Source organism: Mesoplodon densirostris, chromosome 7 (assembly GCF_025265405.1).
Source record: "Mesoplodon densirostris isolate mMesDen1 chromosome 7, mMesDen1 primary haplotype, whole genome shotgun sequence".
Taxonomy (NCBI): domain Eukaryota; kingdom Metazoa; phylum Chordata; class Mammalia; order Artiodactyla; family Ziphiidae; genus Mesoplodon; species Mesoplodon densirostris.
Genome location: NC_082667.1, coordinates 116,855,392 through 116,881,287, shown reverse-complemented (window position 1 = coordinate 116,881,287; position 25,896 = coordinate 116,855,392). Strand labels below are relative to the sequence as shown.

Genomic DNA, 25,896 nt, shown 5'->3' with positions numbered 1-25,896 from the left:
ACAATTCTTTTTTTTTTTTTTTTTTTTTTTGCGGTACGTGGGCCTCTCACTGTTGTGGCCTCTCCTGTTGCAGAGCACAGGCTCCAGATGCGCAGGCTCAGTGGCCATGGCTCACGGGCCCAGCCGCTCCGCAGCATGTGGGATCTTCCCGGACCGGGGCATGAACCCGTGTCCCCTGCATCAGCAGGCAGACTCTCAACCACTGCGCCACCAGGGAAGCCCCCAAAAGATAATTCTTAAACATCTTGGATTGTTTACTTTAGTCATTTTGTTCATCATCATTGTTTTTGCAAAAAGCTTTGTTTCCATTAAGTCCATGGCCTAGGAGCATTTCAGGGGTGGTTAAGAAGCTGCCCTGGGGAAGGAGACACAGGTTCAGGCAGAAGCCCCAAGGACAGGGGCCTGCAGCAGTGCCCGTCATAGGCCACTGGGTCTTCTTATTTTACTTGGAATTTTTACATTTATGTTCATGGGAGAAATTAGTCTGTAAGTGTTGATTTCTTGTAACGTTCTTGTCAGGCTGGTACTAAGATTACACTGGCCTCTACAATTATTTGGGAGGTATTCTCTGTTTTCCATTCTCTAGAATAGTTTATGTAAAACCTGGTGTTATTTTTTTCCCTTAAATATTTGGGATCCCCTAATGAAGACATCTGAGCCTGGACCTGAACTTGAATTTTTCTTTTAGGTAAGATTTTTTTTTCAGTAAGTGATTTAATTCCTTTACGTGATATGGGTTTACTCATTTCTATTCCTTCTTGCATCCATTTTCAGTTTTTTATTTTTACAGGAGTTTGTCTATTTCATCAAAGTGATCAAATTTTTTAAGTTGTTCATTATGTCCTCTTATTAACATTTAATGTTTCTACGCTCTGTAGTAATGGCTCCGTTTTCATTCCTAATACTGGTAAATGATGTCTTCTCTCATTTTGTTTCACTGATTAGTAAAAGAGGTATGTCCCCAGCAAAACTAAATTTTCAAAGAACCAATTTTTGGCTTTGCTGATTTTCTCCATTGTACATTTGTTTTCTATTTCATTGATTTCTATTCTTTCTGACTTCTTTCTTCCAGTTTGATTTGCTATTTTTTCCTAGCTTCTTAGGAGAGCAAACTATAATGTTGATTTTTCATCCTTTTCACTTTTTCTGATAATTGCAGTTGAGGCTGCAATGTATCCTCTAAGCACTGCTTTAGCTGCATCTGAGAAGTTTTGATGTTTTATTTTCATTCTTATTCCCTTCAAAGTACTTCCTAATTTCCACTACAATTTTATCTTTGAAAATGTACTTCTTACTAATTTATTTTTTTATTTTATTTATTATTTTATTATAAATTTTATTTTATTTATTATTTTATTATAAATTTTTACTAATTTATAGCCTAATATTGCTATAGAGAACATACTCTAGAAGATAACCCAGGATGTGATCAATTTTGGTAAATGCCATGGACGCTTGAAAATATATTGTCTCTGTTTGGTGTTTTTATGAATGTTTTCATTTTTCTTAAGGAAATATCTAGCAGTAGAGCGGCTGGGTCATAGCGTAGGTGTATGTTTAACTATGTAAAAACACTAAACAGTTTTCTAAAGTAGCTGTGCTCTTCTCCTCTTTCACTTTAAATACATGAGTTACAGTTAATCTACACCCTTGCCACTATTTGGTACTGTTAAGTTGGGTCTTGTTTGTTTGTTTGTTTAAGCTATTCTAGTGAGTATGAAGTGGTATCTCATTGTGCATGGAGTGCATTTATTTATTTATTTATTTATTTATGGCAGTGTCGGGTCTTCGTTTCTGTGTGAGGGCTTTCTCTAGTTGCGGCAAGCAGGGGCCACTCTTCATCGCGGTGCCTGGGTCTTTCACTGTCGCGGCCTCTCTTGTTGTGGGGCACAGGCTCCAGACGCACAGGCTCAGTAGTTGTGGCTCACGGGCCTAGTTGCTCTGTGGCATGTGGGATCTTCCTAGACCAGGGCTCGAACCCGTGTCCCCTGCATTGGCAGGCAGATTCTCAACCACTGCGCCACCAGGGAAGGCCTGGACTGCATATTTTAAGATCATATTTTTTCAATTTAAGACTATCTATTTTTTTCTATTTTAAAGATTTCAGTTCTCTGGTGAAATTCTCCACATTTTCATCTATTTTCTCCATCTTTTCCTCCATTTACTTAAAGATATTTATCAAGTGTTTTAAAGTCCTTGTATGGTAACACCAGTATCTGTGGCATCTGTGAGCCTGCTTCTGTTGGCTTTTGGTTATCTGGTCCTATCTCTTGACATGCCTAGAAAATTTTGACTGAATAATATTGTTTTAAAATTTTTTACAGGCTCCAAATTATGTTACCTATGACCAGAAAGAGTTTACCCTTTTCTCTGCTAGGCAGAGTGCAGCGTTCATCAATTTTGTCCAATCAAAACACTTAAGCAGAAGCAAGAACTACAGTCTTGCAGCCTGTGGAACAAAAACCACATTCACAGAAAGACAGACAAAATGAAAAGGCAGAGGGCTATGTAACAGATGAAGGAACAAGATAAAACCTCAGAAAAACAATTAAATGAAGTGGAGATAGGCAAGCTTCCAGAAAAAGAACTCAGAATAATGATAGTGAAGATGATCCAGGACCTTGGAAAAAGAATGGAGGCAAACAAAGATCGAGAAGATGCAAGAAATGTTTAACAAAGACCTAAAAGAATTAAAGAACAAACACCTAGAAGAATTAAAGTGCACACAGAACATTCTCCAGGATAGACCACATCTTGGGTCACAAATCAAGCCTCAGTAAATTTAAGAAAACTGAAATTATATCAAGCATCTTTTCTGAACCATGAAGCTATGAGATTAGAAATCAATTACAGGGGAAAAAAATGTAAAAAACACAAACACATGGAGGATAAACAACACATTACTAAATAACCAAGAGATCACTGAAGAAATCAAAGAGGAAATCAAAAAAAAACCTAGAGACAAATGACAATGAAAACATGACGATCCAAAACTTATGGGATGCAGCAAAAGCAGTTCTAAAAGGGAAGTTTATAGCAATACAATCCTACCTCAAGAAACAATCTCAAATAAACAATCTAACCTTACACCTAAAGGAACTAGAGAAAGAAGAGCAAACAAAACCCAAAGTTAGTAGAAGGAAAGAAATCATCAAGATCAGAGCAGAAATAAATGAAATAGAAACAAAGAAAACAATAGCAAAGATCAATAAAACTAAAAGCTGGTTCTTTGAGAAGATAAACAAAATTGATAAACCTTTAGCCAGACTCCTCAAGAAAAAGAGGGAAAGGACTCAAATCAATAAAATTACACATGAAAAAGAAGACGTTACAATGGACACTGCAGAAATACAAAGCATCATAAGAGCAAGCAACTCTATGTCAATAAAATGGACAACCTGGAAGAAATGGACAAATTCTTAGAAAGGTATAAATTTCCAAGACTGAACCAGGAAGAAATAGAACATATGAACAGACCAATCACAAGTAATGAAATGGAAACTGTGATTAAAAATCTTCCAACAAACAGAAGTCCAGGACCAGATGGCTTCACAGGTGAATTCTATCAAACATTTAGAGAAGAGCTAACACCCACCCTTCTCAAACTCTTCCAAAAAGTTGCAGAGGAAGGAACACTCCCAAACTCATTCTACAAGGCCACCATCACCCTGATACCAAAACCAGACAAAGATACTACAAAAAAAAATTACAGACCAATATCACTGATGAATATAGATGTAAAAGTCCTCAACAAAATACTAGCAAATAGACTCCAACAACACATTAAAAGGATCATACACCATGATCAAGTGGGATTTATCCCAGGGATGCAAGGATTCTTCAATATATGCAAATCAATGAATGTGATACACCACACTAACAAATTGAATAATAAAAACCATATGATCATCTCAATAGATGCAGAAAAAGCTCTTGACAAAATTCAACACCCATTCATGATAAAAACTCTCCAGAAAGTGGGCATAGAGGGAAACTACTTCAACATAATAAAGGCCATATATGACAAACTCACAGCAAACATCATTCTCAATGGTGAAAAACTGAAAGTATTTTCTCTAAGATCAGGAACAAGACAAGTATGTCCACTCTCGCCACTCTTATTCAACATAGTTTTGGAAGTACTAGCCACTGCAATCAGAGAAGAAAAAGAAATAAAAGGAATACAAATTGGAAAAAAAGAAGTAAAACTGTCATTGTTTGCAGATGACATGACACTATACATAGATAATCCTAAAAATGCCACCAGAAAACTACCAGGGCTAATCAATGAATTTGGTAAAGTTGCATGATACAAAATTAATGCACAGAAATCTCATGCATTCCTATACACTAACAATGAAAGATCAGAAAGAGAAATTAAGGAAACAATCCCATTCACCATTGCAAAAAAAGAATAAAATACCTTGGAATAAACCTGCCTAAGGAGGTAAAAGACCTGCACTCAGAAAACTATAAGACACTGACGAAAGAAATCAAAGATGACACAGATGGCGCGATATACCATGTTCTTGGATTGGAAGAATCAACATTGTGGAAATGACCATACTACCCAAAGCAATCTACAGATTCTATGCAATCCCTATCAAACTACCAATGGCAGTTTTTACAGAACTAGAACAAAAAAATCTTAAAATTTGTATGGAGACACAAAAGACCCCAAATAGCCAAAGCAATCTTGAAGGGAAAAAATGGAGCTGGAGGAATCAGACTCCCTGACTTCAGACTATACTACAAAGCTACAGTAATCAAGACAATATGGTACTGGCACAAAAACAGAAATATAGATCAATGGAACAGGATAGAATGTCCAGAGGTAAACCCACGCCCCTATGGTCAACTAATATATGACAAAGGAGACAAGGATACACAATGGAGAAAAGACAGTGTCTTCAATAAGTGGTGCTGGGAAAACTGGAGAGCTACATGCAAAAGAATGAAATTAGAACACTCTCTAACACCATACACAAAAATAAACTCAAAATGGATTAAAGACCAAATGTAAGACTGGACACTATAAAACTCTTAGAGGAAAACATAGGAAGATCACTCTCTGACATAAATCACAGCAAGATCTTTTTTAACCCACCTCCTAGAGTAATGGAAAAAAAACAAAAATAAACAAATGGGACCTAATGAAACTTAAAAGCTTTTGCACAGCAAAGGAAACCATAAACAAGACAAAAAGACAACCCTCAGAATGGGAGAAAATATTTACAACCAAATCAGACAAAGGATTAATCTCCAAAATATATAAACAGCTCATGCAGCTCAATATTAAAAAAACAAACAACCTAATCAAAAAATGGGCAGAAGACCTAAATAGACATTTCTCCAAAGAAGACATACAGATGGCCAACAGGCACATGAAAAGCTGCTCAACATCACTAATTATTAGAGAAATGCAAATCAAAACTACAGTGAGGTATCACCTCACACCAGACAGAATGGACATCATCAGAAAATCTACAAACAACAAATGCTGGAGAGGGTGTGGAGAAAAGGGAACCCTCTTGCACTGTTGGTGGGAATGTAAATTGATACAGCCACTATGAATAACAGTATGGAGGTTCCTTAAAAAACTAAAAATATAATTACCATATGACCCAGGAATCCCACTACTGGGCTTATACCCAGAGAAAACCATAATTCAAAAAGACACATGCACCCAGTGTTTGCTGCAGCGCTATTTACAATAGCCAGGCCATGGAAGCAACCGAAATGCCCATCGACAGATGAATGGATAAAGAAGATGTGGTACATATATACAATGGAATATTACTCAGCCATAAAAAGGAACAAAATTGGGTCATTTGTAGAGACATGGATGGACCTAGAGACTGTCATACAGAGTGAAGTAAGTCAGAAAGAGAAAAACAAATATCGTATATTAACGCATATATGTGGAATCTAGAAAAATGGTACAGATGAACCAGTTTGCAAAGCAGAAACAGAGACACAGACATAGAGAACAAACGTATGGACACCAGTGGGGAAAGTGGGGAGTGGGGGGATGAACTGGGAGATTGGGATTGACATGTATACACTGATGTGTATAAAATAGATAACTAATAAGGACCCGCTGTATAAAAAAATAAATAAAATAAAATTCAAAAATTCCAAAAAATTTCAAAAAAAAAAAAAAGAAGTTCATCCACATGAAGAAGTTCATCCACATGAAGAACTGTGCCGAAGGTTACACAGCCAATAGGTAGCAAATTCAAACCTAAGACTATTTGATTCTAAACTTGTGCTATGAACCACTATCCTGCCACATATGCAAATTGCATATCCTCAGCATTCAGTACAGTGCCTGCCAAGTGGTAGGCTTTAACATTCAACAAACATTTGTTTTATTGTTGAAACAATAAAACAAGATAATATATGAACAACATAATATATGAAAGCCCTTGTAAATTATAAAACTCTGCATGAATACTATTATTTCCTTCCACCCTGACTCAGTTTTTGTTGATTTTTCTACTTCACCATCCTTATCCACTTCCCCAGTAAACACACATTTATCCATCTAGGCCCAAGTGAAATGTAATAATTTCTTTAACTCTCCATATGAAATCAGTAATCCCTCTTCTTCTGTGCTCTCAGGGACTCTGTACTTACTTCTGTTATAATAATTATATAACCCATTTGCATACAATTCCTCCCCCATCCACCCTAGATTATGAATTTTTCAAGAAAAGAAACCACATTTTATTTATCTTTGTATTGCTTGTGCCTAGGACAGTGTCAGGATATGAAAGATGCCAAATTCATATCTGCTGAATAAATGCAGAATCACTCTCGGACCCAGATAAGAGGGTAGGTCCTTGCCTTGGAACTCATATTTTTTTCCCAGCTTTATTGAGATATAATTGACAAAAAACACTGTGTAACTTTAAGGTATACAATGTATACCAATAATTTTAGATAGCTAGATAGACAGACAGAAAGATAGATGAGAACATACAAGATCTAGTCTCTTAGCAAATGTCAAGTATATAATACAGTATTGTTAACTATAGTTACCATGCTGTACATTATTAGATCCCAGGACGTATTAATCTTATAACTAAAAGTTTGTACCTTTTGACCAACATCTCATTTCCCCCAACCCACCAAGTCTTGGCAACCACCAATCTATTCTCTGTTTCTATAAGTTCAACTTTTTAAGATTTAACATGTGAGGTCATAAAGTAGTTGTCTTTCTTTATCTGACTTATTTCACTTAGTATAATGCCCTCAAGTTTCATCCATGCTGTCACAAATGGCAGGATTTCCTTCTTTTCCATGGTTGAATAATATTGTTATATTTGCACCACATTATTTTTATCCATTCACTTGTTAATGGACACTTAGGCAGCTTCCATGTTTTGGCTATTGTGAATAATACTGCAATGAACATAGGAGTGCACATATTTATTTGAGATAGTGATTTAATTTCCTTTGGATATATACCCAAAAGTAGAATTGCTGGATCATATGGTAGTTCTACTTTTAATTTTTTGAGGAACCTCTATACTGTCTTCCATAATGTCTATACCAATTTATATTCCTACCAAGCATGAGCAAGTGTTCCCTTTTCTCCACATCCTTGCCAGCCCTTATCTCTTGTCTTTTTGATAAAAGCCATTCAAATAGGTGTGGTATCTCATTATGGCTTTGATTTGTATTTCCATGATGATTAGTAATGTTGAGCACTTTTTCACGTACCTGTTGGCCATTTTTCTGTTTTCTTGGAAAAAATGTCTATTCAGGTCCTTTGCGCATTTTTAAATTTTTTTTTCTATTGGGTTGAGTGAGTTCATTATATATGTTGGATATGAACACTTATCGGTTACACGGTTTGCAAATATTTTCTCTCATTTCATATAATGCCCTTTCACTTTGTTGTGCAGAAGCTTTTTAGTCTGATGTAGTCTCACTAGAATCTTTTTGCTTTTGTTGCTTGTGCTTATTGTATCATATTCAAAAAATCATTATTAAGACTAATGTCAAGGAGGTTACCTCTGTGCTTTCTTCTAGGAGTTTTACAGTTTCAGGTCTTAAGTTCAAGTTTTTAATCCATTTTGAGTTGATTTTTGATAGTGTAAGATAGGGGTCCAGTTTAATTCTTTTGCATGCTGCTGTCCAGTTTTCCCAACACCATTTATTGACAAGACTATCCTTTCTCCATTGCATATTCTTGGCTCTCTCATCACAAATTAATTGATTTATTTCTGGACTCTTTATTCTGTCCCATGATATATGTATCTGTTTTTATGTCAATACCACACTGTTTTGATTACTATAGCTTTTAAATATAGTCTAAAATCAGGATGTGTGATGTCTCCAGCTTTGTGCTCCTTTCTCAACATTGCTTTGGCTATGCAGGGTCTTTTGTAGTTTTATTTGGATTTTAGGATTGTTTGTTTATTTCTGTCATTGGAATTTTGATAGGGACTGCATTATATCTGTGGATTGCTTTGGGTAGTATGGATATTTTTAACAATACTAATTCTTCCAATCCATGGGCATGAAACAGCTTTCCATTTAATTGTGTCTTCTTCAATTTCTTTCAACAATGTCTTATAGTTTTCAGGGTACAGATCTTTCACCTCCTTGGTTAAATTTACTCCTAAGCATTTTATTCTTTTTGATGTTATGGTAAAAAGGATTGTATTCTCAATTTCTGTTTTCAATAGTTCATTGTTAATATATGGAAATACAACTGATTTTTGTAAATTGATTTTGTATCCTGCAACTTTACTGAATTCATTTAGTTCTAACAGATTTTTGGTGGAGTCTAAGGGTTTTCTGTATATAATAGCATGTCATCTGTAAATAGTCACACTTTTAATTCTTCCTTTCCAATTTAATGTTTTTATTTATTTTTCTTGACTAACTGCTCAGGCTAGGACTTCCTGTACTATGTTGAATAAAAGTGGCAAGAATAGTCATTTTTGTCTTGTTCCTGATCCTAAAGGAAAAGCTTTCAGCTTTTCACCATGGAGTATGATGTTAGCTATGGACTTGTCATATATGGTCTTTATTATGTCAAGGTACGTTCCCTCTATATCAACTTTGTTGAGAGTTTTTATCATGAATGGATGTTGAATTTTGCCAAGTGCTTTTTCTGCATCTACTGAGACAATCACATGATTTTTATCTTTCATTATGTTAATATGGTGTATCACACTGATTGATTTGTGGATTTGAACCATCCTTGCATCCCTAGAATAAATTCCACTTGATCCTGGTGTGTGGTCCTTTTAATGTATTGTTGGATTCAATTTGCTAATACTTTGTTGAAACTTTCTGCATCTACATTCATCAAGGATAGTAGCCTGTAATTTTCTTTTCTTGTAGTGTCCTTGTCTGGTCTTGATATCAGGATAATGCTGGCCTCATAATAAGTTTGGAAGTGTTCCCTCCTCTTCTATTTTTTGGAAGTTTGAGAAGGATCAGTGTTAATTCCTCTTTAAACGTTTGGTAGAATTCCCAGTGAAGCTGTCTGCTCCTCCACTGTTGTTGGGAGGTTTTTGATTACTAATTCAATCTCCCTACTTGCAATTGGTCTGTTTAGATTTTCTATTTCTCCATAATCCAGTCTTGATAGGTTGTATGTTTCTAGAAATGTATCCATTTTTCTTAGGTTGTCCAATTTGTTGGCATATAATTGTAAATGGTAGTCTCTTATAAACCTTTGTGTTTCTGTGGTGTCAGTTGTAATGAGTCCTCTTTCATTTATAATATTATTTATTTGAGTTCTTTTTTTCTTGGTTAATCTAGCGAAGGATTTTCAATTTTGTCTTATCTTTTCAAAAAGCAATTCTTAGTTTTGTTGATCATTTCTATTTTTTCTCTATTCTTTATTTCTGCTCTGATCGTTATTTCCTTCCTTCTATTAATTTTGAGCTTAGTTTGCTCTTCTTTTTCCAGTTCCTTCAGGTGGAAGGTTCGGTTGTTTATTTGAGATCTTTTCTCTTTATAGCTAAAAACTTTCCTCTTAGAAATGCTTTTGCCATATCCCATAATGTCACAAGATTTTTTTTTATTTCCCTTTTGATTTCTTCTTTGGTCCACTGGTTGTTCAGGAGTGTGTTGTTTAAATTCCATGTATTTGTGAATTTTCCAATTTTCCTCCTGTTATTGATTTCTAGTTTCACACTATTGTGTTTGGAAAAGATGCTTGATATAATTTCAATCTTCTTGATTTGTTAAGATTTGTTTTGTAGCCTAACATATGATCTCTCCTGGAGAATGTTCTGTTTGTTCTTGAAGAGAATGTGTTTTCTGCTGCTGTTGGCTAAAATGTTCTGTATATGTGTGTATAGATCCATTTGGTCTATAGTGTTACTCAAAAGTGCTGTTTCCTTATTGATTTTCTTTCTGTATGATCTATCCATTGTTGAGAGGGGGGTATTAAAGTCTCCTACTTTTACTGTATTGTTTATTTCTCCCTTCAGTTCTATTAATATCTGCTTTATATTTAGATGCTCCAATGTTGGATATTTACAATCGTTATGTCATCTTCATGAATTGATCTTTTTATCATATATAGTGACTTCTTTGTCTATTGTGACCCTTCTTTTTAAACTTAGTTTATTTTTTCTGATACAAGGATAGGTATCCCTGCTCTCTTTTTGTGAGCATTTGCATGGAATATCTTTTTCCATCCCTCGACTTCCAGCCTATGTGTGTCCTTAAAGTTAAAGTGAGTCTCTTACAGGCATCATTTCCCTTTTAAGACAGTGTGGTATTGGCAAAAGAATAGACAAATAGGTAAATGGCACAGAACAGAGAGCCCAGAAATAGACCCTCACAAATACACTTAACTGTTCTTTGACAAAGAAGCAAAGGCAATATAATGAGACAAAGATAGCCTTTTCAACAAATGGTATAGGAACAACTGAATATCTGTGTGAAAATAAAAAAGGAATACAGACACAGACCTTATACCCCTTACAAAAGTTAACTCAAAGTGTATCATAAAGCTAAATGTAAAACACAAAACTACAAAATTCCTAGAAGATAACACAAAAGAAAATATAGGTGACTTTGGGTACGGCAATGACTTTTTAGATATAATATCAAAGGCATGATCTATGAAAAAAATAATTATAAGCTGGATTTCATTAAAATTAAAAAACATCTCCTCTCCAAAAGACAATGTCATGAGAATGAGAATTCAAGCCACAGACTAGGAGGAATTATTTGCAAAAGACACATCTGATAAAATACTATTATCCAAAATATACAAAGAATCCTTAAAACTTAAGAATAAGAAAACAAATAGCCCAATTTAAAAATGGGCCAAAGACCTGAACAGGCACTTCACCAAAGATGATATACAGATGGCTAGTAAGCATATGAAAAGATGCTCCTCATCATATGTCATCAGGGAAATGCAATTTAAAACAACGAGATAACACACACTCCTATTACAATGGCCAAAATCCAAAACGCCGACAGCATCAAATGCTGACAAGGATGTGGAGCAACAGGAACTCTCATTCATTGCTGATGGATTGCAAAGTGGTACAGTCATTTTGGAAGAAAGTTTGATAGTTTCTTAGAAAAGTGAACATCCTCTTACCATACAATCCAGCAAATGTACTCCTCAATATTTACCCAAATGAGTTGAAAATTTATGCCCACACAAAACCTGCACATGGATGCTTATAGTAGCTTTATTTGTAACTGCCAAATCTTGGAAGAAACCAAGATATCCTTCAGTAGGTGCATGAATAAATAAACTGTAGTACATCCAGATTTTAGAATATTATTCAGCACTAAAAAGAAATGAATTATCAAGCCATGAAAAGGAATTTGAGCAATCTTAAATGCATAATACTAAGGAGAAACAGTCAATCTGAACAGGCTACATACCATATGATTCCAGCTACATGATATTCTGAAAATACTGGGTTGGCCAAAAAGTGCCTTTGGTTTTTAAGTAAAAATAAAAGACATATTTTTTTCATTTTCACCAAGAAGTTTATTGAATAATGTATTCACCCTTTTGTTCCACTACCTTCTGCCATTTTTCAGGCAACTTCATAATTCCATCTTCCCAAAACTTTTTACCTTTTTAAGCAAAGAACTGTTCCAGGTGCCTTTTACAGCTTCCAGGGAATTGAAAATTTTTCCATTAAGAAAACTTTATAAAGACCAAAATAAATGGAAATCCGAAGGTGCAGTGTCTGGTGAATGTGGCGGGTGAATCAGAAGTTCCCAGCCAAGCTGTAATAGTTTTTGCCTGGTCATCAAAGAAACACAAGGTCTTGCATTATGCTGATGGAAGATTATGCATTTTCTGTTGACTAATTCTGGATTCTTTTCATCGAGTGCTGCTTTCAGTTGGTCTAACTGGGAGCAGTACTTGTTGGAATTAGTCGTTTGGTTTTCCAGAAGGAGATCATAATAGAGGACTCCTTTCCGATCCCACCACATATACAACATCACCTTCTTTGGATGAAGACTGGCCTTTGGTGTGGTTGTTGGTGGTTCATTTCTCTTGCCCCACGATCTCTTCCATTCCACACTAGTGTACAGTATCCACTTTTCATCACCCCTCACAATTTGTTTTCAAAACGGAACGTTTTCATTACGTTTAAGTAGAGAATCGCATGCGGAAATATGGTCAAGAAGGTTTTCTTCGCTTAACTTATGTGGAACCCAAACATCAAAGCGATTAACATAACCAAGCTGGTGCAAATGATTTTCAGCACTTGATTTGGATATTTTGAGTATGTCGGCTATCTCCTGTGTAGTATAATGTTGATTATTCTCAATTCATGTCTCGACTTGATCGCTATCAACTTCAACTGGTCTATCTGACCGTGGAGCGTCATCCAGCGAGAAATCTCCAGCACAAAACTTTGCAGACCATTTTTGACATGTTCGATCAGTCACAGCACCTTCTCTATATACTGCACAAATCTTTCTTTGCATTTTGGTTGTGTATTTACCTTTCTTGAAATAATAAAGCATAATATGCCAAAAAATGGTTTTTTTCTTTCATCTTCAATATTAAAATGGCTACACAAAAAATTCACCAATTTTGATAAGTCTTTTTTTAAATGCACGCTGATATGACAGCTGTCACATACAATCTAACATACTTATTTTGAATGAAGTTAAAGACAACTAAGTGCTACTAGAGCCATCTTACAGAAAAACCAAATGAACCTTTTGGCCAACCCAATAGCAAAACAATAGAGCCAGTAACTAGATCCGTGGTTGCCATAGGCTGGGGGAAGGGAGAGATGAATATACAGAGCACAGAACATTTTTAGGGCAATAGAACTATTCTGTGTGATACTACATTTGTAGATACATGTCATTATACATTTGTCAAAACCTATAATAATGTACAACACGGAGAGTGAAGCCTAATGTAAAATATAGATTATGATATGTCAATGTAGGTTTATGAGTTGTAACAAATGTATCACTGTGGTACAGGATATTGACAGTGGAGGAAGCAGTCCATGTGTAGGGGCAGGGAGTAAATGGGAACTTTCTGTACTTTCTGCTTAATTTTGCTATGAACCTAAAACTATTCCCCCAAAAAAGTCTATTAAAAAAACATAGGGCTTCCCTGGTGGCGCAGTGGTTGAGAGTCTGCCTGCCGATGCAGGGGACACAGGTTCGTGCCCCAGTCTGGGAAGATCCCACATGCCGCGGAGCGGCTGGGCCCGTGAGCCATGGCCGCTGAGCCTGCGTGTCCGGAGCCTGTGCTCCGCAACGGGAGAGGCCACAACAGTGAGAGGCCCACGTACCGCAAAAAAAAAAAAACCAAAACAACATAGCTCTTAACCATCTTTCAATACTACGATCCAGATCAAAAATAGTTGTTTCCACTACGGATAAGAAGGTAAAACCACTGCTTGATTATTTCTAAAACCTAGCTTCCAAAATCATCTTAACTGGTAATTTAAGGCTCACAATGAGGATCAAAGAACTTACTTTTCAATTTTCTTCCTTTGTTCTTTTTGCCTTTGTTGTTCTTTCACTTGTTCTCTTTCAATATCCATGAAAAGTCGTCTATATCTCAGGTACTGCTTTTGACGCTAAAGAAAAGAAGTTAAAATTGTTAAGATTCCGCTCTCAGAGGACTTTCCAAGAAAGGAAAATATCCTTGTGCCATAAACAAGAAAACTATATGACACAAAAGTCACAGGGACTTAAGTCCTTAATTTCCTTCTATTTATGGTGACTCAGGATAATATCACATATAGCAAGAGATTTATATTTTCAAGCACATAACTATTAGATGTAACAGACAAATCAGAGAAAGAAGTACTAATTTAGTTTGCACTTAGCATGGTCAGTTGTCAATTGCCCTTGAGGAAATGATCATATTTAATATGATAAGATACATACTATATTTACTCTGTGTTCCCAAGTATTAAGTACCACAGAAGCAGAGCCAAAGAAAGAATGTAAGAGGTATTTTATAATAGAACAACGTCACTTTAACTTTTCAAAATTAAAACCACACTCTAAGCATAGCCTAATATGGTGGGGAGGAGGGAGGGAAGATTGAGGAATATCTGAGCATCATACTTTTAAAGGGAACAAGTATAATAAAAGCAAATGCTGGGGCTTCCCTGGTGGCACAGTGGTTAAGAATCTGCCTGCCAATGCAGGGTACATGGGTTCGAGCCCTGGTCCGGGAAGATCCCACATGCCGCGGAGCAACTAAGCCTGTGCACCACAACTACTGAGCCTGCACTCTAGAGCCCGTGAGCCACAACTACTGAGCCCACGTGCCACAACTACTGAAGTGCACATGCCTAGAGCCCATGCTCCACAACAAGAGAAGCCACCACAATGAGAAACCCGCACACTGCAAGGAAGAGCAGCCCCTGCTCGCCACAGCTAGAGAAAGCCCGCATGCAACAAAGACCCAACGAAGCCAAATATAAATAAATAAATAATTTTTAAAAAAAAAGCAAATGCTACTACCCTGTATGTGATCTGTTCATACTTCCAAATTTATATATTCTCTTTTTAAGGGCACAAGCTACTCAAAGAGCACTAGTATACACACAGACATGTTTTTGTCCTTAAAGTAGCTTGTGTCTTTTTGGTAAAAATTATTAAAACTATAATAACAGTTCTCAATATTGAGGATACATCACAATCATCTGTGGTGTTTTTTTAAAACACAGATGCCCCAAAACTACCTAAGATACTGATTCAGTACATCTGCTTTGGGTCCAGGCATTTGTATTTGGAAAAAAGCTCCATGTCTGATTCTGGTGCATGGCCAGTGTTAAAAACTGTTCATTTAAACTAACTTTAGATTGAAAAGGAAAAAAAGGAAGTCACAAATTAAAACTCATCCTTAAATTAGCTATTATGGCAAATATACACTAACTGAAGAAACTCACTAGGATCACCTCTCTGATTTCACATCAAGGTACCCTAAATCCTAGAAGCTTAGAAGAGAAGTTCAACATATTAAAATGAGTCAAGCAACTTTTGTGCCTTTATCTATGGAATTTGTAGTACTAGCTCTTAATGTGTTAGGACACAACAAATTGTTTCCAATCTCACATATACTATTATAGTAGAAACACTGATGTCCAAAAGCCATTATTACTACATACCTCTTTCTTGTCTTCCTCTTGACTTACTCCTGACTGAAGTGCCAGTGGAGTTTGGAATTCAGTGTTCAATCCTGATTGATATTCACCACCAACCTGTTAGAAAGTCCAGTCACACAAAGAGACAAAATTGCCAAAAGTTAGCCCTATGTATGCTTTTGATAATTTCATCTATTGATTCCTTTCTCCTGCAATCTTGAGCTCAACTGGATAAAAAAAATTTTTTAAACAAATATAAAAGAATAAAGCCTTAAGAAAGAATAAAAGAAAGAAATTAATCAAACAAAAACAATAAAGAAAAGAAAATATCCAGGTCAAAAACATGGATGGGGACTTCCCTGGTGGTGCAGTGGTTAAGAATCCACCTGCCAATGCAGGGGACATGGGTTCGAGACCTGGTCCAGGAAGCAACTAAGCCCATGTGCCACAACTACTGAGCCTGTGCTCTAGAGCCCACAAGCCACAATTACTGAGCCCACACACCACAACTACTGAAGGCCATGCCTAGAGCCCATGCTCCGCAACAAGAGAAGCCTCCTCAATGAGAAGCCTGCACACTGCAATGAAGAGTAGCTCCCGCTCGCCGCAACTAGTGAAAGCCAGCACACAGCAACAAAGACCCAATGCAGCCAAAAAAAAAGAAAATGAACTAATGACAGATCAAAATGTTCAGAATGAAAGTCCTTCTAAATTGATCACTTGAAATCACTCTATCATGAGTGTGTGCTTGTGACTGAGTCCAGGATATAGATCCCTTAACATCTCAAATCTATAATCATTTTCAATTTATACATATTCTTGAAAGGTGTGAATTTAGAGAATAAAAGCTTGAAAATATTATAGCCATCAACTGACATGGCAGGGAAGAAACTGGGGCTTATTTCCCCCCTAATTATTAGAAAAGCCTGTTGACATAACTTAGTACACTTACTTGGACATTATATGGCTCAAATTATGATCTCTAACTTTTAGAAATAAATTAAATTACTTGTATCTTTTTAGCTTAAAAGTTATTTATCTTTCAGCAAAGTTGCAAGATATAAGATCAGTATGCAAAAATCTATTGTATTTTTATGTACATGCAATGAACAATCTGAAAATGAAATTAAGAGGAAAATCCATATAAATTACCATCAAAGATACTTAGGAATAAATTTAATAAAGGAAGTGTAAATTGTATACATTGAAACCTACAAAACATTGTTGAAAGAAATAGAAGATCTAAATGAATCAGAAGACTTAATATTGTTAAGATGGCAAATTGATCAACAGATTTAATGCAATCCACATCAAAATTTCAGCTGACTTCTTTGTAGAAGTTGACAAGGTTATCCTTAAATTCATACGAAAATGCAAGGGACCTGGAATAGCTGAGATGACCTTGAAACAGAAGAACAAAGTTGGAGAACTCACTCTCCCCAATTTCAAAATTTACTGCAAAGCTACACTGATCAACACAGTGTGGTACTAACATAAGGATAGACTTATGATCAATGGAATAGAACTGATAGTTCAGAAATAAACTCTTAAATTTACAATCAGCTAATTTTTGACAAGAGTGACGAGCGAATTCAATGGGTAAAAAGAGTCTTTTCAACAAATTATGTTGGGTCAACTGGATATCCAAGTGTGTGAAGTTGGACCTCTACTGAACACCATATAAGAAAATTAATGCAAAGTGGATTGAAGACCTTGCAGAATGCAAGAGATATAAAATTCTTAGAGGAACACACAGGAGTAAATCATCATGACCTTGGATCAGGCAATGGTTTCTTAGATATGACACCAAAAGCACAAGCCACGAAAAAAAAAAGTAACCTGGACTTCTTCAAAATTAAAAATTTCTGTGCTGCAAAGTAAAGGAAACCACCAAGAAAGTGAAAAGACAACCCACAGGATAGGAGAAAACATCTGCAAATCACAAAACAAATAAGGGTCCTGTATGTACAATATGTTAAGAACTCACATAACTCAATAATTAGAAGATAAATAATCAAATTACAAGTTGCACAGAGGATTTAATAATTTTCCAAAGAAGATATACATATGGCCAATAAGCACGTGAAGAGATGCTCATCATTAATCATCAAGTAAATGTAAACCAAAACCACAATGAGATACGACTTCACACCCATTAAGAGAACTGTAATTAAAAAAGCAGACAATGACAAGTTTTGGTGAGGATGCAGAGAAGTTGGAACCCTCATAATACTGCCAGTGAGAATGAAAAATAGTGCAGCCACTTTGGAAACCAGTTTGGCAGTTCCTCAAAGGTTAAGCATATGATTACCGTAAGTCTCAGCAATTCCCCTCCTAGGTATATACCCAAGGGAAATGGAAACACATATCACAGAAAAACTTATAAACAAATGTTCATAGCAGCATTATTCATGACAGTCAAGAAGTGGAAACAATCCAAATGTCCATCAGCTGATGCATGGGTAAATAAAACGTGCTATATGAATATAATGGAATATGATCCAACGAATAGGAATGAAGTACTACTACATGCTACAAGGTCAATGAACTTTGAAAACATTAAGCTCAGTGAAAGAAGTCAGTAACAAAAGGCCATTCCACAATCCCACTTATACAAAATGTCCAGAACAGGCAAATCTATAGAGACAGAAAGTAGATTAGTGGTTGCCTAGGGCTGGGGATCAGGGTGAGGGGAAAAAGGGAGCGAGTGGCTGCTAATGGGTGTATGACTTTTGGGGAGTGAAGAAAATATTCTAAAACCGATTGTGGCAAAGTTTGCACAACCCTTTGAATATAGTAAAAACACTGAATTGTACACTTTAAATGGGTGACTTGTATGGTATATAAAGTAGTCAATCCTCATTATTTGAATACTGCTATAGTATTTGTGAATTTGCCTATTCGCTAAAATGTATTTGTTATCACAAAATGAATACTTGCAGTGCTTTTGTGGTCACTTGGAGACATGCACAGAGCTGTGAAAAATCTGAATCGTCAGTTGTACACATTGCCAGCTGAGGTCGAACACGGTGATGCTCTGCCTTTGTTTGGGCCTTCATACTGTAAACAAGTATCCCTTTCAAGGTACATTTGGTGCAAAGGTTTTTGCATTTTTGTGCTTTTTTTGTTGATTTTGCTATTTAAAACATCCCTCAAGCACAGTGCTGAAGCACTACCTAGTGTTCTTAAGCATAAGAAGGCTGTGATGTGCCTTATGGAGAAAATATTTACATATATTAGATAAGCTTCGTTCAGGCACGAGCTATAGTGACACTGGCCCTGACTACAATGCTAATGAATCAACAACACACATTAAATAAGGTGTCTTTAAACAGAAATTCACACAAAACAGTTGAGCAATGAATGGCTCAGTATTCACTAAAATTCAGTGTTTATGGCAACTTTATAGAACATAACTACTATGAATAAAGAGAATTGATTGTATATTTCAATAATGCTGTTATTTTTTAAGTTATTTATTTGTTATAGAGAAAATCTGAAAACAATACATAGCAAAAGGCTAATGGTGGTTATCTCTGGAATTTTGGGGGGGTTTTCTTTTTGTTTATTTGTATTTACTTTTGCTATAATAAAATGAAACTTTCTGCTTTCAAAAAAGTAAGAAAAACTGGACTTCCAGCACTGGCCAAGGAGTAAGCCCACTCTGAGCCTCTCTCTCTCACTGACTGTAACTAAAAATTCCAGGAAATGTGGCCCCTGGTATCTGGAGAGTATAGGGGGTGGGTATCCTCAAGAGGAGTGAGTTCAGAACTCTACTCAATACTCTGTAATGACCTATATGGGAACAGAATCTAAAAAAAGAGTGGATATGTGTATACGTATAACTGATTCACTTTGCTGTACAGCAGAAACTAATACAACATTATAAATCAACTATACTCCAATAAAAATTAATTTAAAAAAAAGATGCATGAGTTAGAAAAGTGGATTCCTTAATTCTGTGTATGAACTGGCACACATCCCAGAATCACCCCTGAGCTGTGCATGCATGGGATGGACTTAAAGAAGTATAATGAAGGCTTTTTGAGAACTGAACTAACATTGGAGCCACTGTTCACAGAAGATGAGAAAGAACGTATAATCTGAATTTAACCAGGTTGACTGCTTGCCAAAACAAACAAACAAAAATATGCAACATTATTCAGAGGATTTTAATAGAAACCTGTCTCACAATATAATATTCAAAATTGGACCCAGAAGAAAAGATGGCAAGAGAATCCAGAATATGGATCCAAAGAAAGACATCTCTTCCTCTGAGATTAGGAGGAACAGGTAAGAATGGCAAAAAAGTAAATGGTCAAGGGAGTTATTGCATGATGGCTTCTTTTTTTTTTTTTAATCAAAAGTCTGAGAGTATGGGGGTGCAGCAGGAACTTTAAGGAGTATTTAAGGGTTAGAATTATCGGTGTGGGCCATAGGTGGCAAGTAAGGAAAAAGCTAGGCAGCACTGGGGACCCAGCTGTGACTATAAACCGTAAGGATGAATGTGTATAAATCTACACTAGTAAAGAGCTTTTTTCCAATAAGGCTGGATTATTTGGGAGCCTAAAAGGTGAAAGGACGGATCCAGGGTTGAGGATTTTCAGGGCTGGTATGGCAGAAGGACAAGAAGAAAAGGTTCTGACTACCAAAGCTGCACCCTCAATTAAACAGTCAGGATTAGGCACCCCTCTTCTGTGCTCAGCTAATGCCCTATGCATCCTCTACCACTAATTATGTTGCTTCAAAATTATCACTTATTTGTCAGTCTCTCTTCTTTAGACTGTCTGAAATTTGAGTGCTATGTCTTGTTCACAGTTATATCTTTGATATTTAGAACCTAAACAATGGCTAACGTCAAACAGGTGCTCAATAAGTGTTTGACTGACTAATTCTTTCTAAACAAATTTAGCAAGAAACTAGCAGGTACCAGGCACCATGTTAAAGGCTGTCCACACTCCAGTAAACAAAACAAGTGTGGTGCCTCTCCTCATAAAGCTTATAGACTAGTGGAAGCCATGTAAAAAAGTAAATAATTACAAACTGTCTTGTTTATGGAGAAGGAAACAAACAGAATGCAGGGACAGAGGAAAAACAGAGGAGGGGAGGCCTAATCTTGATCAGGTGGTCAGAGCAGTCTTTTCTAAGAAGGTGACATTTAAGCTGAAACGTGAAGGATGAGAAGGGACCAGCTTCGTGAAGAAAAAAGAGAAGACTATCCAAGCAGAGGGGGAAAAAAAGCAAAAGAGCTGAAGTAGAAAAGGGCCTGGCATAGTTCAGGATATATAAACGGCGATGCAGAAGAAAACATGACAGCCCTCCCTTAGACCAATCTTAAGAGACCCAAACCAAAAATAACAGAGGAGCTACAGTTTAGTCCTAAAAACCTCAGCCCAAATCCGTAATTCTGCCTTTATGCCTCCTTTTCTTTCTGCTCTCTTAAAACAGCCAAGAGGAAATTTCTCTTTATTTCTTTCATATATTCTAACAACACCGGTTGCCTGAAGGCTCTGTCTTTAAAATAACGTGAAACCACAAGTCAGAAATTATCCAGGCAATGGTTAAAATTCTAGTGGGAATAAACTAGACTTCAGTTGAGTCATAGAAAAATCTTAGTAGGCCAGCGTACTGTGACATTTTCTTGAAAAACTACAGATCTTAAATCAATACACCAAAACTTAGGCAATATAACCTTAACAAGCTCCAGCCCAAATTCTGAATAGTTTCTTTCTTGGTGATCCTACCTTATGCTCTACCAGGTTACTGATGGAGATCTAGTCCTGGCTGTTGGTGAAAGATCCTCCTGACCCCTCCCCCCAGAAACCACTTATTTCTTTCCCTCTCACACCATAGAAGACAAGGGCCACCAGAAATACACCTTTAATAAAAGAACATACATGTAAAAAATACAATTTTTCCAATAGGCAACAAGCGCTCCTGACAATACCCTAGGCTTCGGTGAGTAATCCTAGGTTTAACACACTATGAAATAAACCCATAATCTGCTTTTTGCTCAGCCTTACTGCTCCCAGCTCAGTAGGACCCACAACCCTAACTCCAGGGCTCATACACTACAATCTGCTTTACCTGTCTGCTGCTGGGAGCCTCTCTCTGGCGCTTGGGTGGACGATGCTGATGGCCGGCCAGAAGCAAACCTGCTTGCCATCTTTCAGCTGTTCCAGCAGATGGTTGCCGTATGGAGCGTAAGCTCTAAAAGATACAAATGCATTCACCCAATTGCATAAGCAGTGACGTAATGGTAGTAAAAATACTTTAGGCTGCAGCGATACCCCTGATGTAATCTAAATAGGTCAGAATAGTCTAATATATTACAGCATAAAAGTAGACATTACACTTCTTGCCACTACGATGGATCTTAACTGTATCTGCGAAGCAATCCTAAGTTTCTCTATCCATAAAACAAGGATAATAATAGTATCCATCTCCCAGGGTAATTGTGAGAGTTAAATGAGACAATGGATACTAAGTTTTAGAACCATTCTGGCTATGGTAAATGCTTAATGAATTTAAGCTGTTAGTCTTAATAATATTAATAACATTTTGATAATATTAATAAGAGATAACACTATCATCATCATCGTTGTTGGTAGCATAGCTCTGGCAAGTCTATACCAAACTCTAACTGACTTTCTGCTGCTTACACTTTACTATACTCTGCTCTACCTGCTCTCTGGTGGAGCCTGGATCCTGGATTTCATGTAAAACATATTCATGGTGCTCCAGAAGTAACTCCTTTCTCCATCTCTCATCTGTCATATTATGTGAGGCCTGCCCATAGTTCCTGTGCTAAGAGAAAACAAACACTGAACATCAATTGTCCAAGCGGTGGCATCATGCCAGGGCAATAGTAAAAGCTTCAGTGAAGAGGCCAGAAGTAGTTTTAACAGGGTAGAATGGTCACAGAACAGGAGGACATTATATCTTTGCCCATTGTTATTGACCTTAACACTCAACCCCTGAAACAGTTACTACTTTGTCCTGTCAATCTTGAACCAAAACCTAAGGAATTTACTCTCTGTTACTTACTTCTCACTATATTCTGCCTTACTTACTCTCTGGGAGAGGCTAGGTCTTGAATACCAGGTGAAACATACCGATGGCACTCCAGAAGCAACTCGTCTTTCAGTCTCCCATTTCTCAAAAGATGAGGGCTGCCTGATACACTTGTTCTAAAGGAATAACAAAACACAAAACTAATTGTCTAAGCAAAAATTATAGGTTAGTGACAATACTGTACACTTCAGTGACAACCCCGAAATAATGATACTAGGGGAGGGTAATATAACAATTAGAGGTGTGCATGTGTGTGTTTAATATAAAATTTCCAAACACACATAAAAGTGGGAAAAAATTAGTATAATAAATCTCAAGATACCTATCACCCAGCACCAACAATTAGCAACATAATGTTTTTTGTTTTTTGTTTTTTCTTTTAATTTTTATTGGAGTATGGTTGATTTTACAAGGTTGTATTAGTTTCAGGTGCACAGAAAAGTGAGTCAGTTATACATACATCCACTCTTCTTTAGATTCTTTTCCCATATAGGCCATTACAGAGTATTGAATAGAGTTCCCTGTGCTATACAGTAGGTCCTTATTAGTTATCTATTTTATATATAGTCGTGTGTATATGTCAATCCCAATCTCCCAATTTGTCCCTCCCAGCAACATCATGTTTTTTCATCCATCTCTTCTCCCACTTTCTTTCCTGGAATATTTTAACTTTTTTTTTTCTTTTTTTTTTTGCGGTACGCGGGCCTCTCACTGTTGTGGCCTCTCCCGTTGCAGAGCACAGGCTCCAGACGTGCAGGCTCAGCGGCCATGGCTCACGGGCCCAGCCGCTCCGCAGCATGTGGGATCTTCCCAGACCAGGGCACGAACCTGTGTCCCCTGCATCGGCAGGCAGGCTCTCAACCACTGTGCCACCAGGGAAGCCCCTCCTGGAGTATTTTAAAGCAAATCCCAGATTATTCTGGCACTTTTTTTCTTTTTCATTTTTTGCATGGGGCAACTCTTTATTCAACAACACATTTGGAAGAAGATAAGGCAACAAGGCAATCTTTTTTATCATGTTGCAGCATTTTCTCAGGTAAAGCCAGGAAAAAAGCTTGTGTCATTTCCCAAAGTATTCCTACTCGATGTCCCCAATAACTCCATGCAGAAACACTAGAAGTGGTGAAGTCTAGGAAGTTTTGAGTGGCAAAGAGCTTGTTTTTTCCTTCATCATAATTGGTTTGTAAATTTGATGTCTGGCTTTGGTGTACTGCTTCAGATGGCCAAGAGTAGAATTCCTTCAGTATGTATAAGACTAAATGTCAAAAGCCAAATTTGCTGAAGGACTTGAGTTTAAGAAGAACAATTTACAGATAACCAATCAACGTTATATAAAACCTATCTCTTATTTAACCCAAATGACAGAGGTATGCTTTCTCACCTGGACTCTTTAGATCTGGCACATTCTGAAATAAATGAAGACATCATACTCTTAGCCTAACTCTAGAAGCTTTAATTCTATGTAGTCTACATACTAGCTAGCTTGGCAAGCTCCAGCCCAAATCTTAAGAAATTTCATCTGTTACTCTTTTAGAAAGTAGACAGCGCTCTCACTGTATTCTGCTCTACCTGCTCTCTAGGGGAGGCTTGGTCTTGCATTTTAGGTTTAACATACTGATGACATCCAGAGTCAATTCATCTCTCACTCCCTCTTCTCTCATAAAAGATGACAGTTGCTTCAGAAACATGTTCAAAAGAAACAACAAAAACAGAAAACAAGTCGTCTAACCAGGGCAACATGCTAATCTTAATACTCTAGGCTTCAGTGAGAACTCCAGGGAAATGGTACCAGATGAGGATATTCTGATACATTTTGGTTTGAACAAGGATGTTATACTTTTACCCCAACTCTATAGATCTTAATTTTTAATCCCCAAACATGTACAGAATAGTCTGACAACCCCCCCACCCCCAAATTTTAAGTAATTTAGGATCTGCTAATTCTTCCTATAATACTCACGTAAGGGCAGTATGCTTGTGGTAATAATGTGGGCTTCAGCAAAAGTTATAGCATAATCTTAGTAAATTAAAATAGTCTGATTCCACAATAAGAATATGAATGTGATTTATCATCCTTCTGAATGACAGAACTGATTTGACTGATACAGTTCACTGAACAAGGATCTGATTCTATATTTCACATTACCAGTTGTTGAAAATGTATAAAATCCAGTTACTTTATTTCCTATCTATCTCTTTCTGATTGTGCTCTACCTGATCTCTGATGAAGGCGTGGTCCTGAAGTTTAGGAGGCAGATACTGATAACCTGCCAGAGAAAAGTCTTCTCTCCCTTTCTCATTTGTCGTATCACAATATGACTCCTTGAAGCGTACCTTCTAAAAGAGAAAAAAACATAAAGTGTAAATTGTTCAGTGGGAGTAACATGATAGCAATAATATTCTAGGCTTTATTGGGAGCCTTACAGTAATTTTTTCAACTCCAGATAATGTGAAACATTATGGAATAAAACAGAAAACCATACTTTTTGAAATCTAGCTAAGAACAATCTTGGAAAGTTCCAAACTAAACCCAAACAATGCAGTTCCTGATGGTCTCTCTCCTTTTTCTGCTCTACCTTGCTGTTGATGAAGGCCTGATCTTGATGCCTGTGTAGAAGATCTTGATGGACATCCAGAGGAAACACCTCTCCCCCACTCCTACTTATCATAATTGATGCTGGCGGCTTCAAATTTGCTTTCTAAAAAAGAACAAATATAAAATAGCAATTGTTCAGTTAAGAAAGACAGGTTAATCGTTAATACTTCAGGTTGCACTGAGAATTCAGGAGTTAACAGAGTTTAATTGAACATCTTATAGAATAAATTAACACACTGTACTCTATTCCCCATAAACCCAGCCACAACCCTAAGTAATTTACTTCCTGTTGATCCCTTTCTTCTTCCTCTTGGTCAACCTGATCTCTGGTGGAGGGCTGACCTTGGAACCTGGGTAAAAAATACTGTTGGACACTTGTGGGCCACTCTTTTTTCCCATCTTTCAGCTCTCAAAACAGATGATGGCTGCAAAAAATACTTTCCCTAATGAAGAAAATTTTTTAAAAAGCAAATTGTCCAGACAGGGGTAATCTGCTGCTGATAATATTTTAACACTTAATAAGAACCCTGGACATTTATTTGATAAATCAATCAGTAAACTATTTTGTTCCAACTATAGCTCTCCAAATCAGCTGCAATATAGTCCTTGCAAATCCCACTACAAGCCTTAAAG

The 25,896-nt window shown here is 36.7% G+C and overlaps 1 protein-coding gene across 10 annotated transcripts in view; it reads right to left on the bottom strand.

The window, feature by feature from the left end:
* CCDC15 (coiled-coil domain containing 15) overlaps window positions 1-25,896 on the bottom strand; it is a 64,547-nt gene that overhangs the window by 21,639 nt on the left and 17,012 nt on the right. For 6 of the 10 annotated variants that reach the window (XM_060104605.1, XM_060104611.1, XM_060104604.1 and 3 more), the window contains 7 exons: window positions 25,244-25,366; window positions 24,882-25,004; window positions 22,667-22,783; window positions 22,278-22,400; window positions 21,681-21,803; window positions 15,618-15,710; window positions 13,969-14,072 (listed from right to left, as the gene is read on the bottom strand). In XM_060104605.1, coding sequence (XP_059960588.1) covers window positions 13,969-14,072; window positions 15,618-15,710; window positions 21,681-21,803; window positions 22,278-22,400; window positions 22,667-22,783; window positions 24,882-25,004; window positions 25,244-25,366 — 806 coding nt within the window. The remainder of the gene's footprint in view (window positions 1-13,968; window positions 14,073-15,617; window positions 15,711-21,680; window positions 21,804-22,277; window positions 22,401-22,666; window positions 22,784-24,881; window positions 25,005-25,243; window positions 25,367-25,896) is intronic. The other 4 variants (XM_060104609.1, XM_060104610.1, XM_060104612.1 and 1 more) reach the window with 3 other exon arrangements.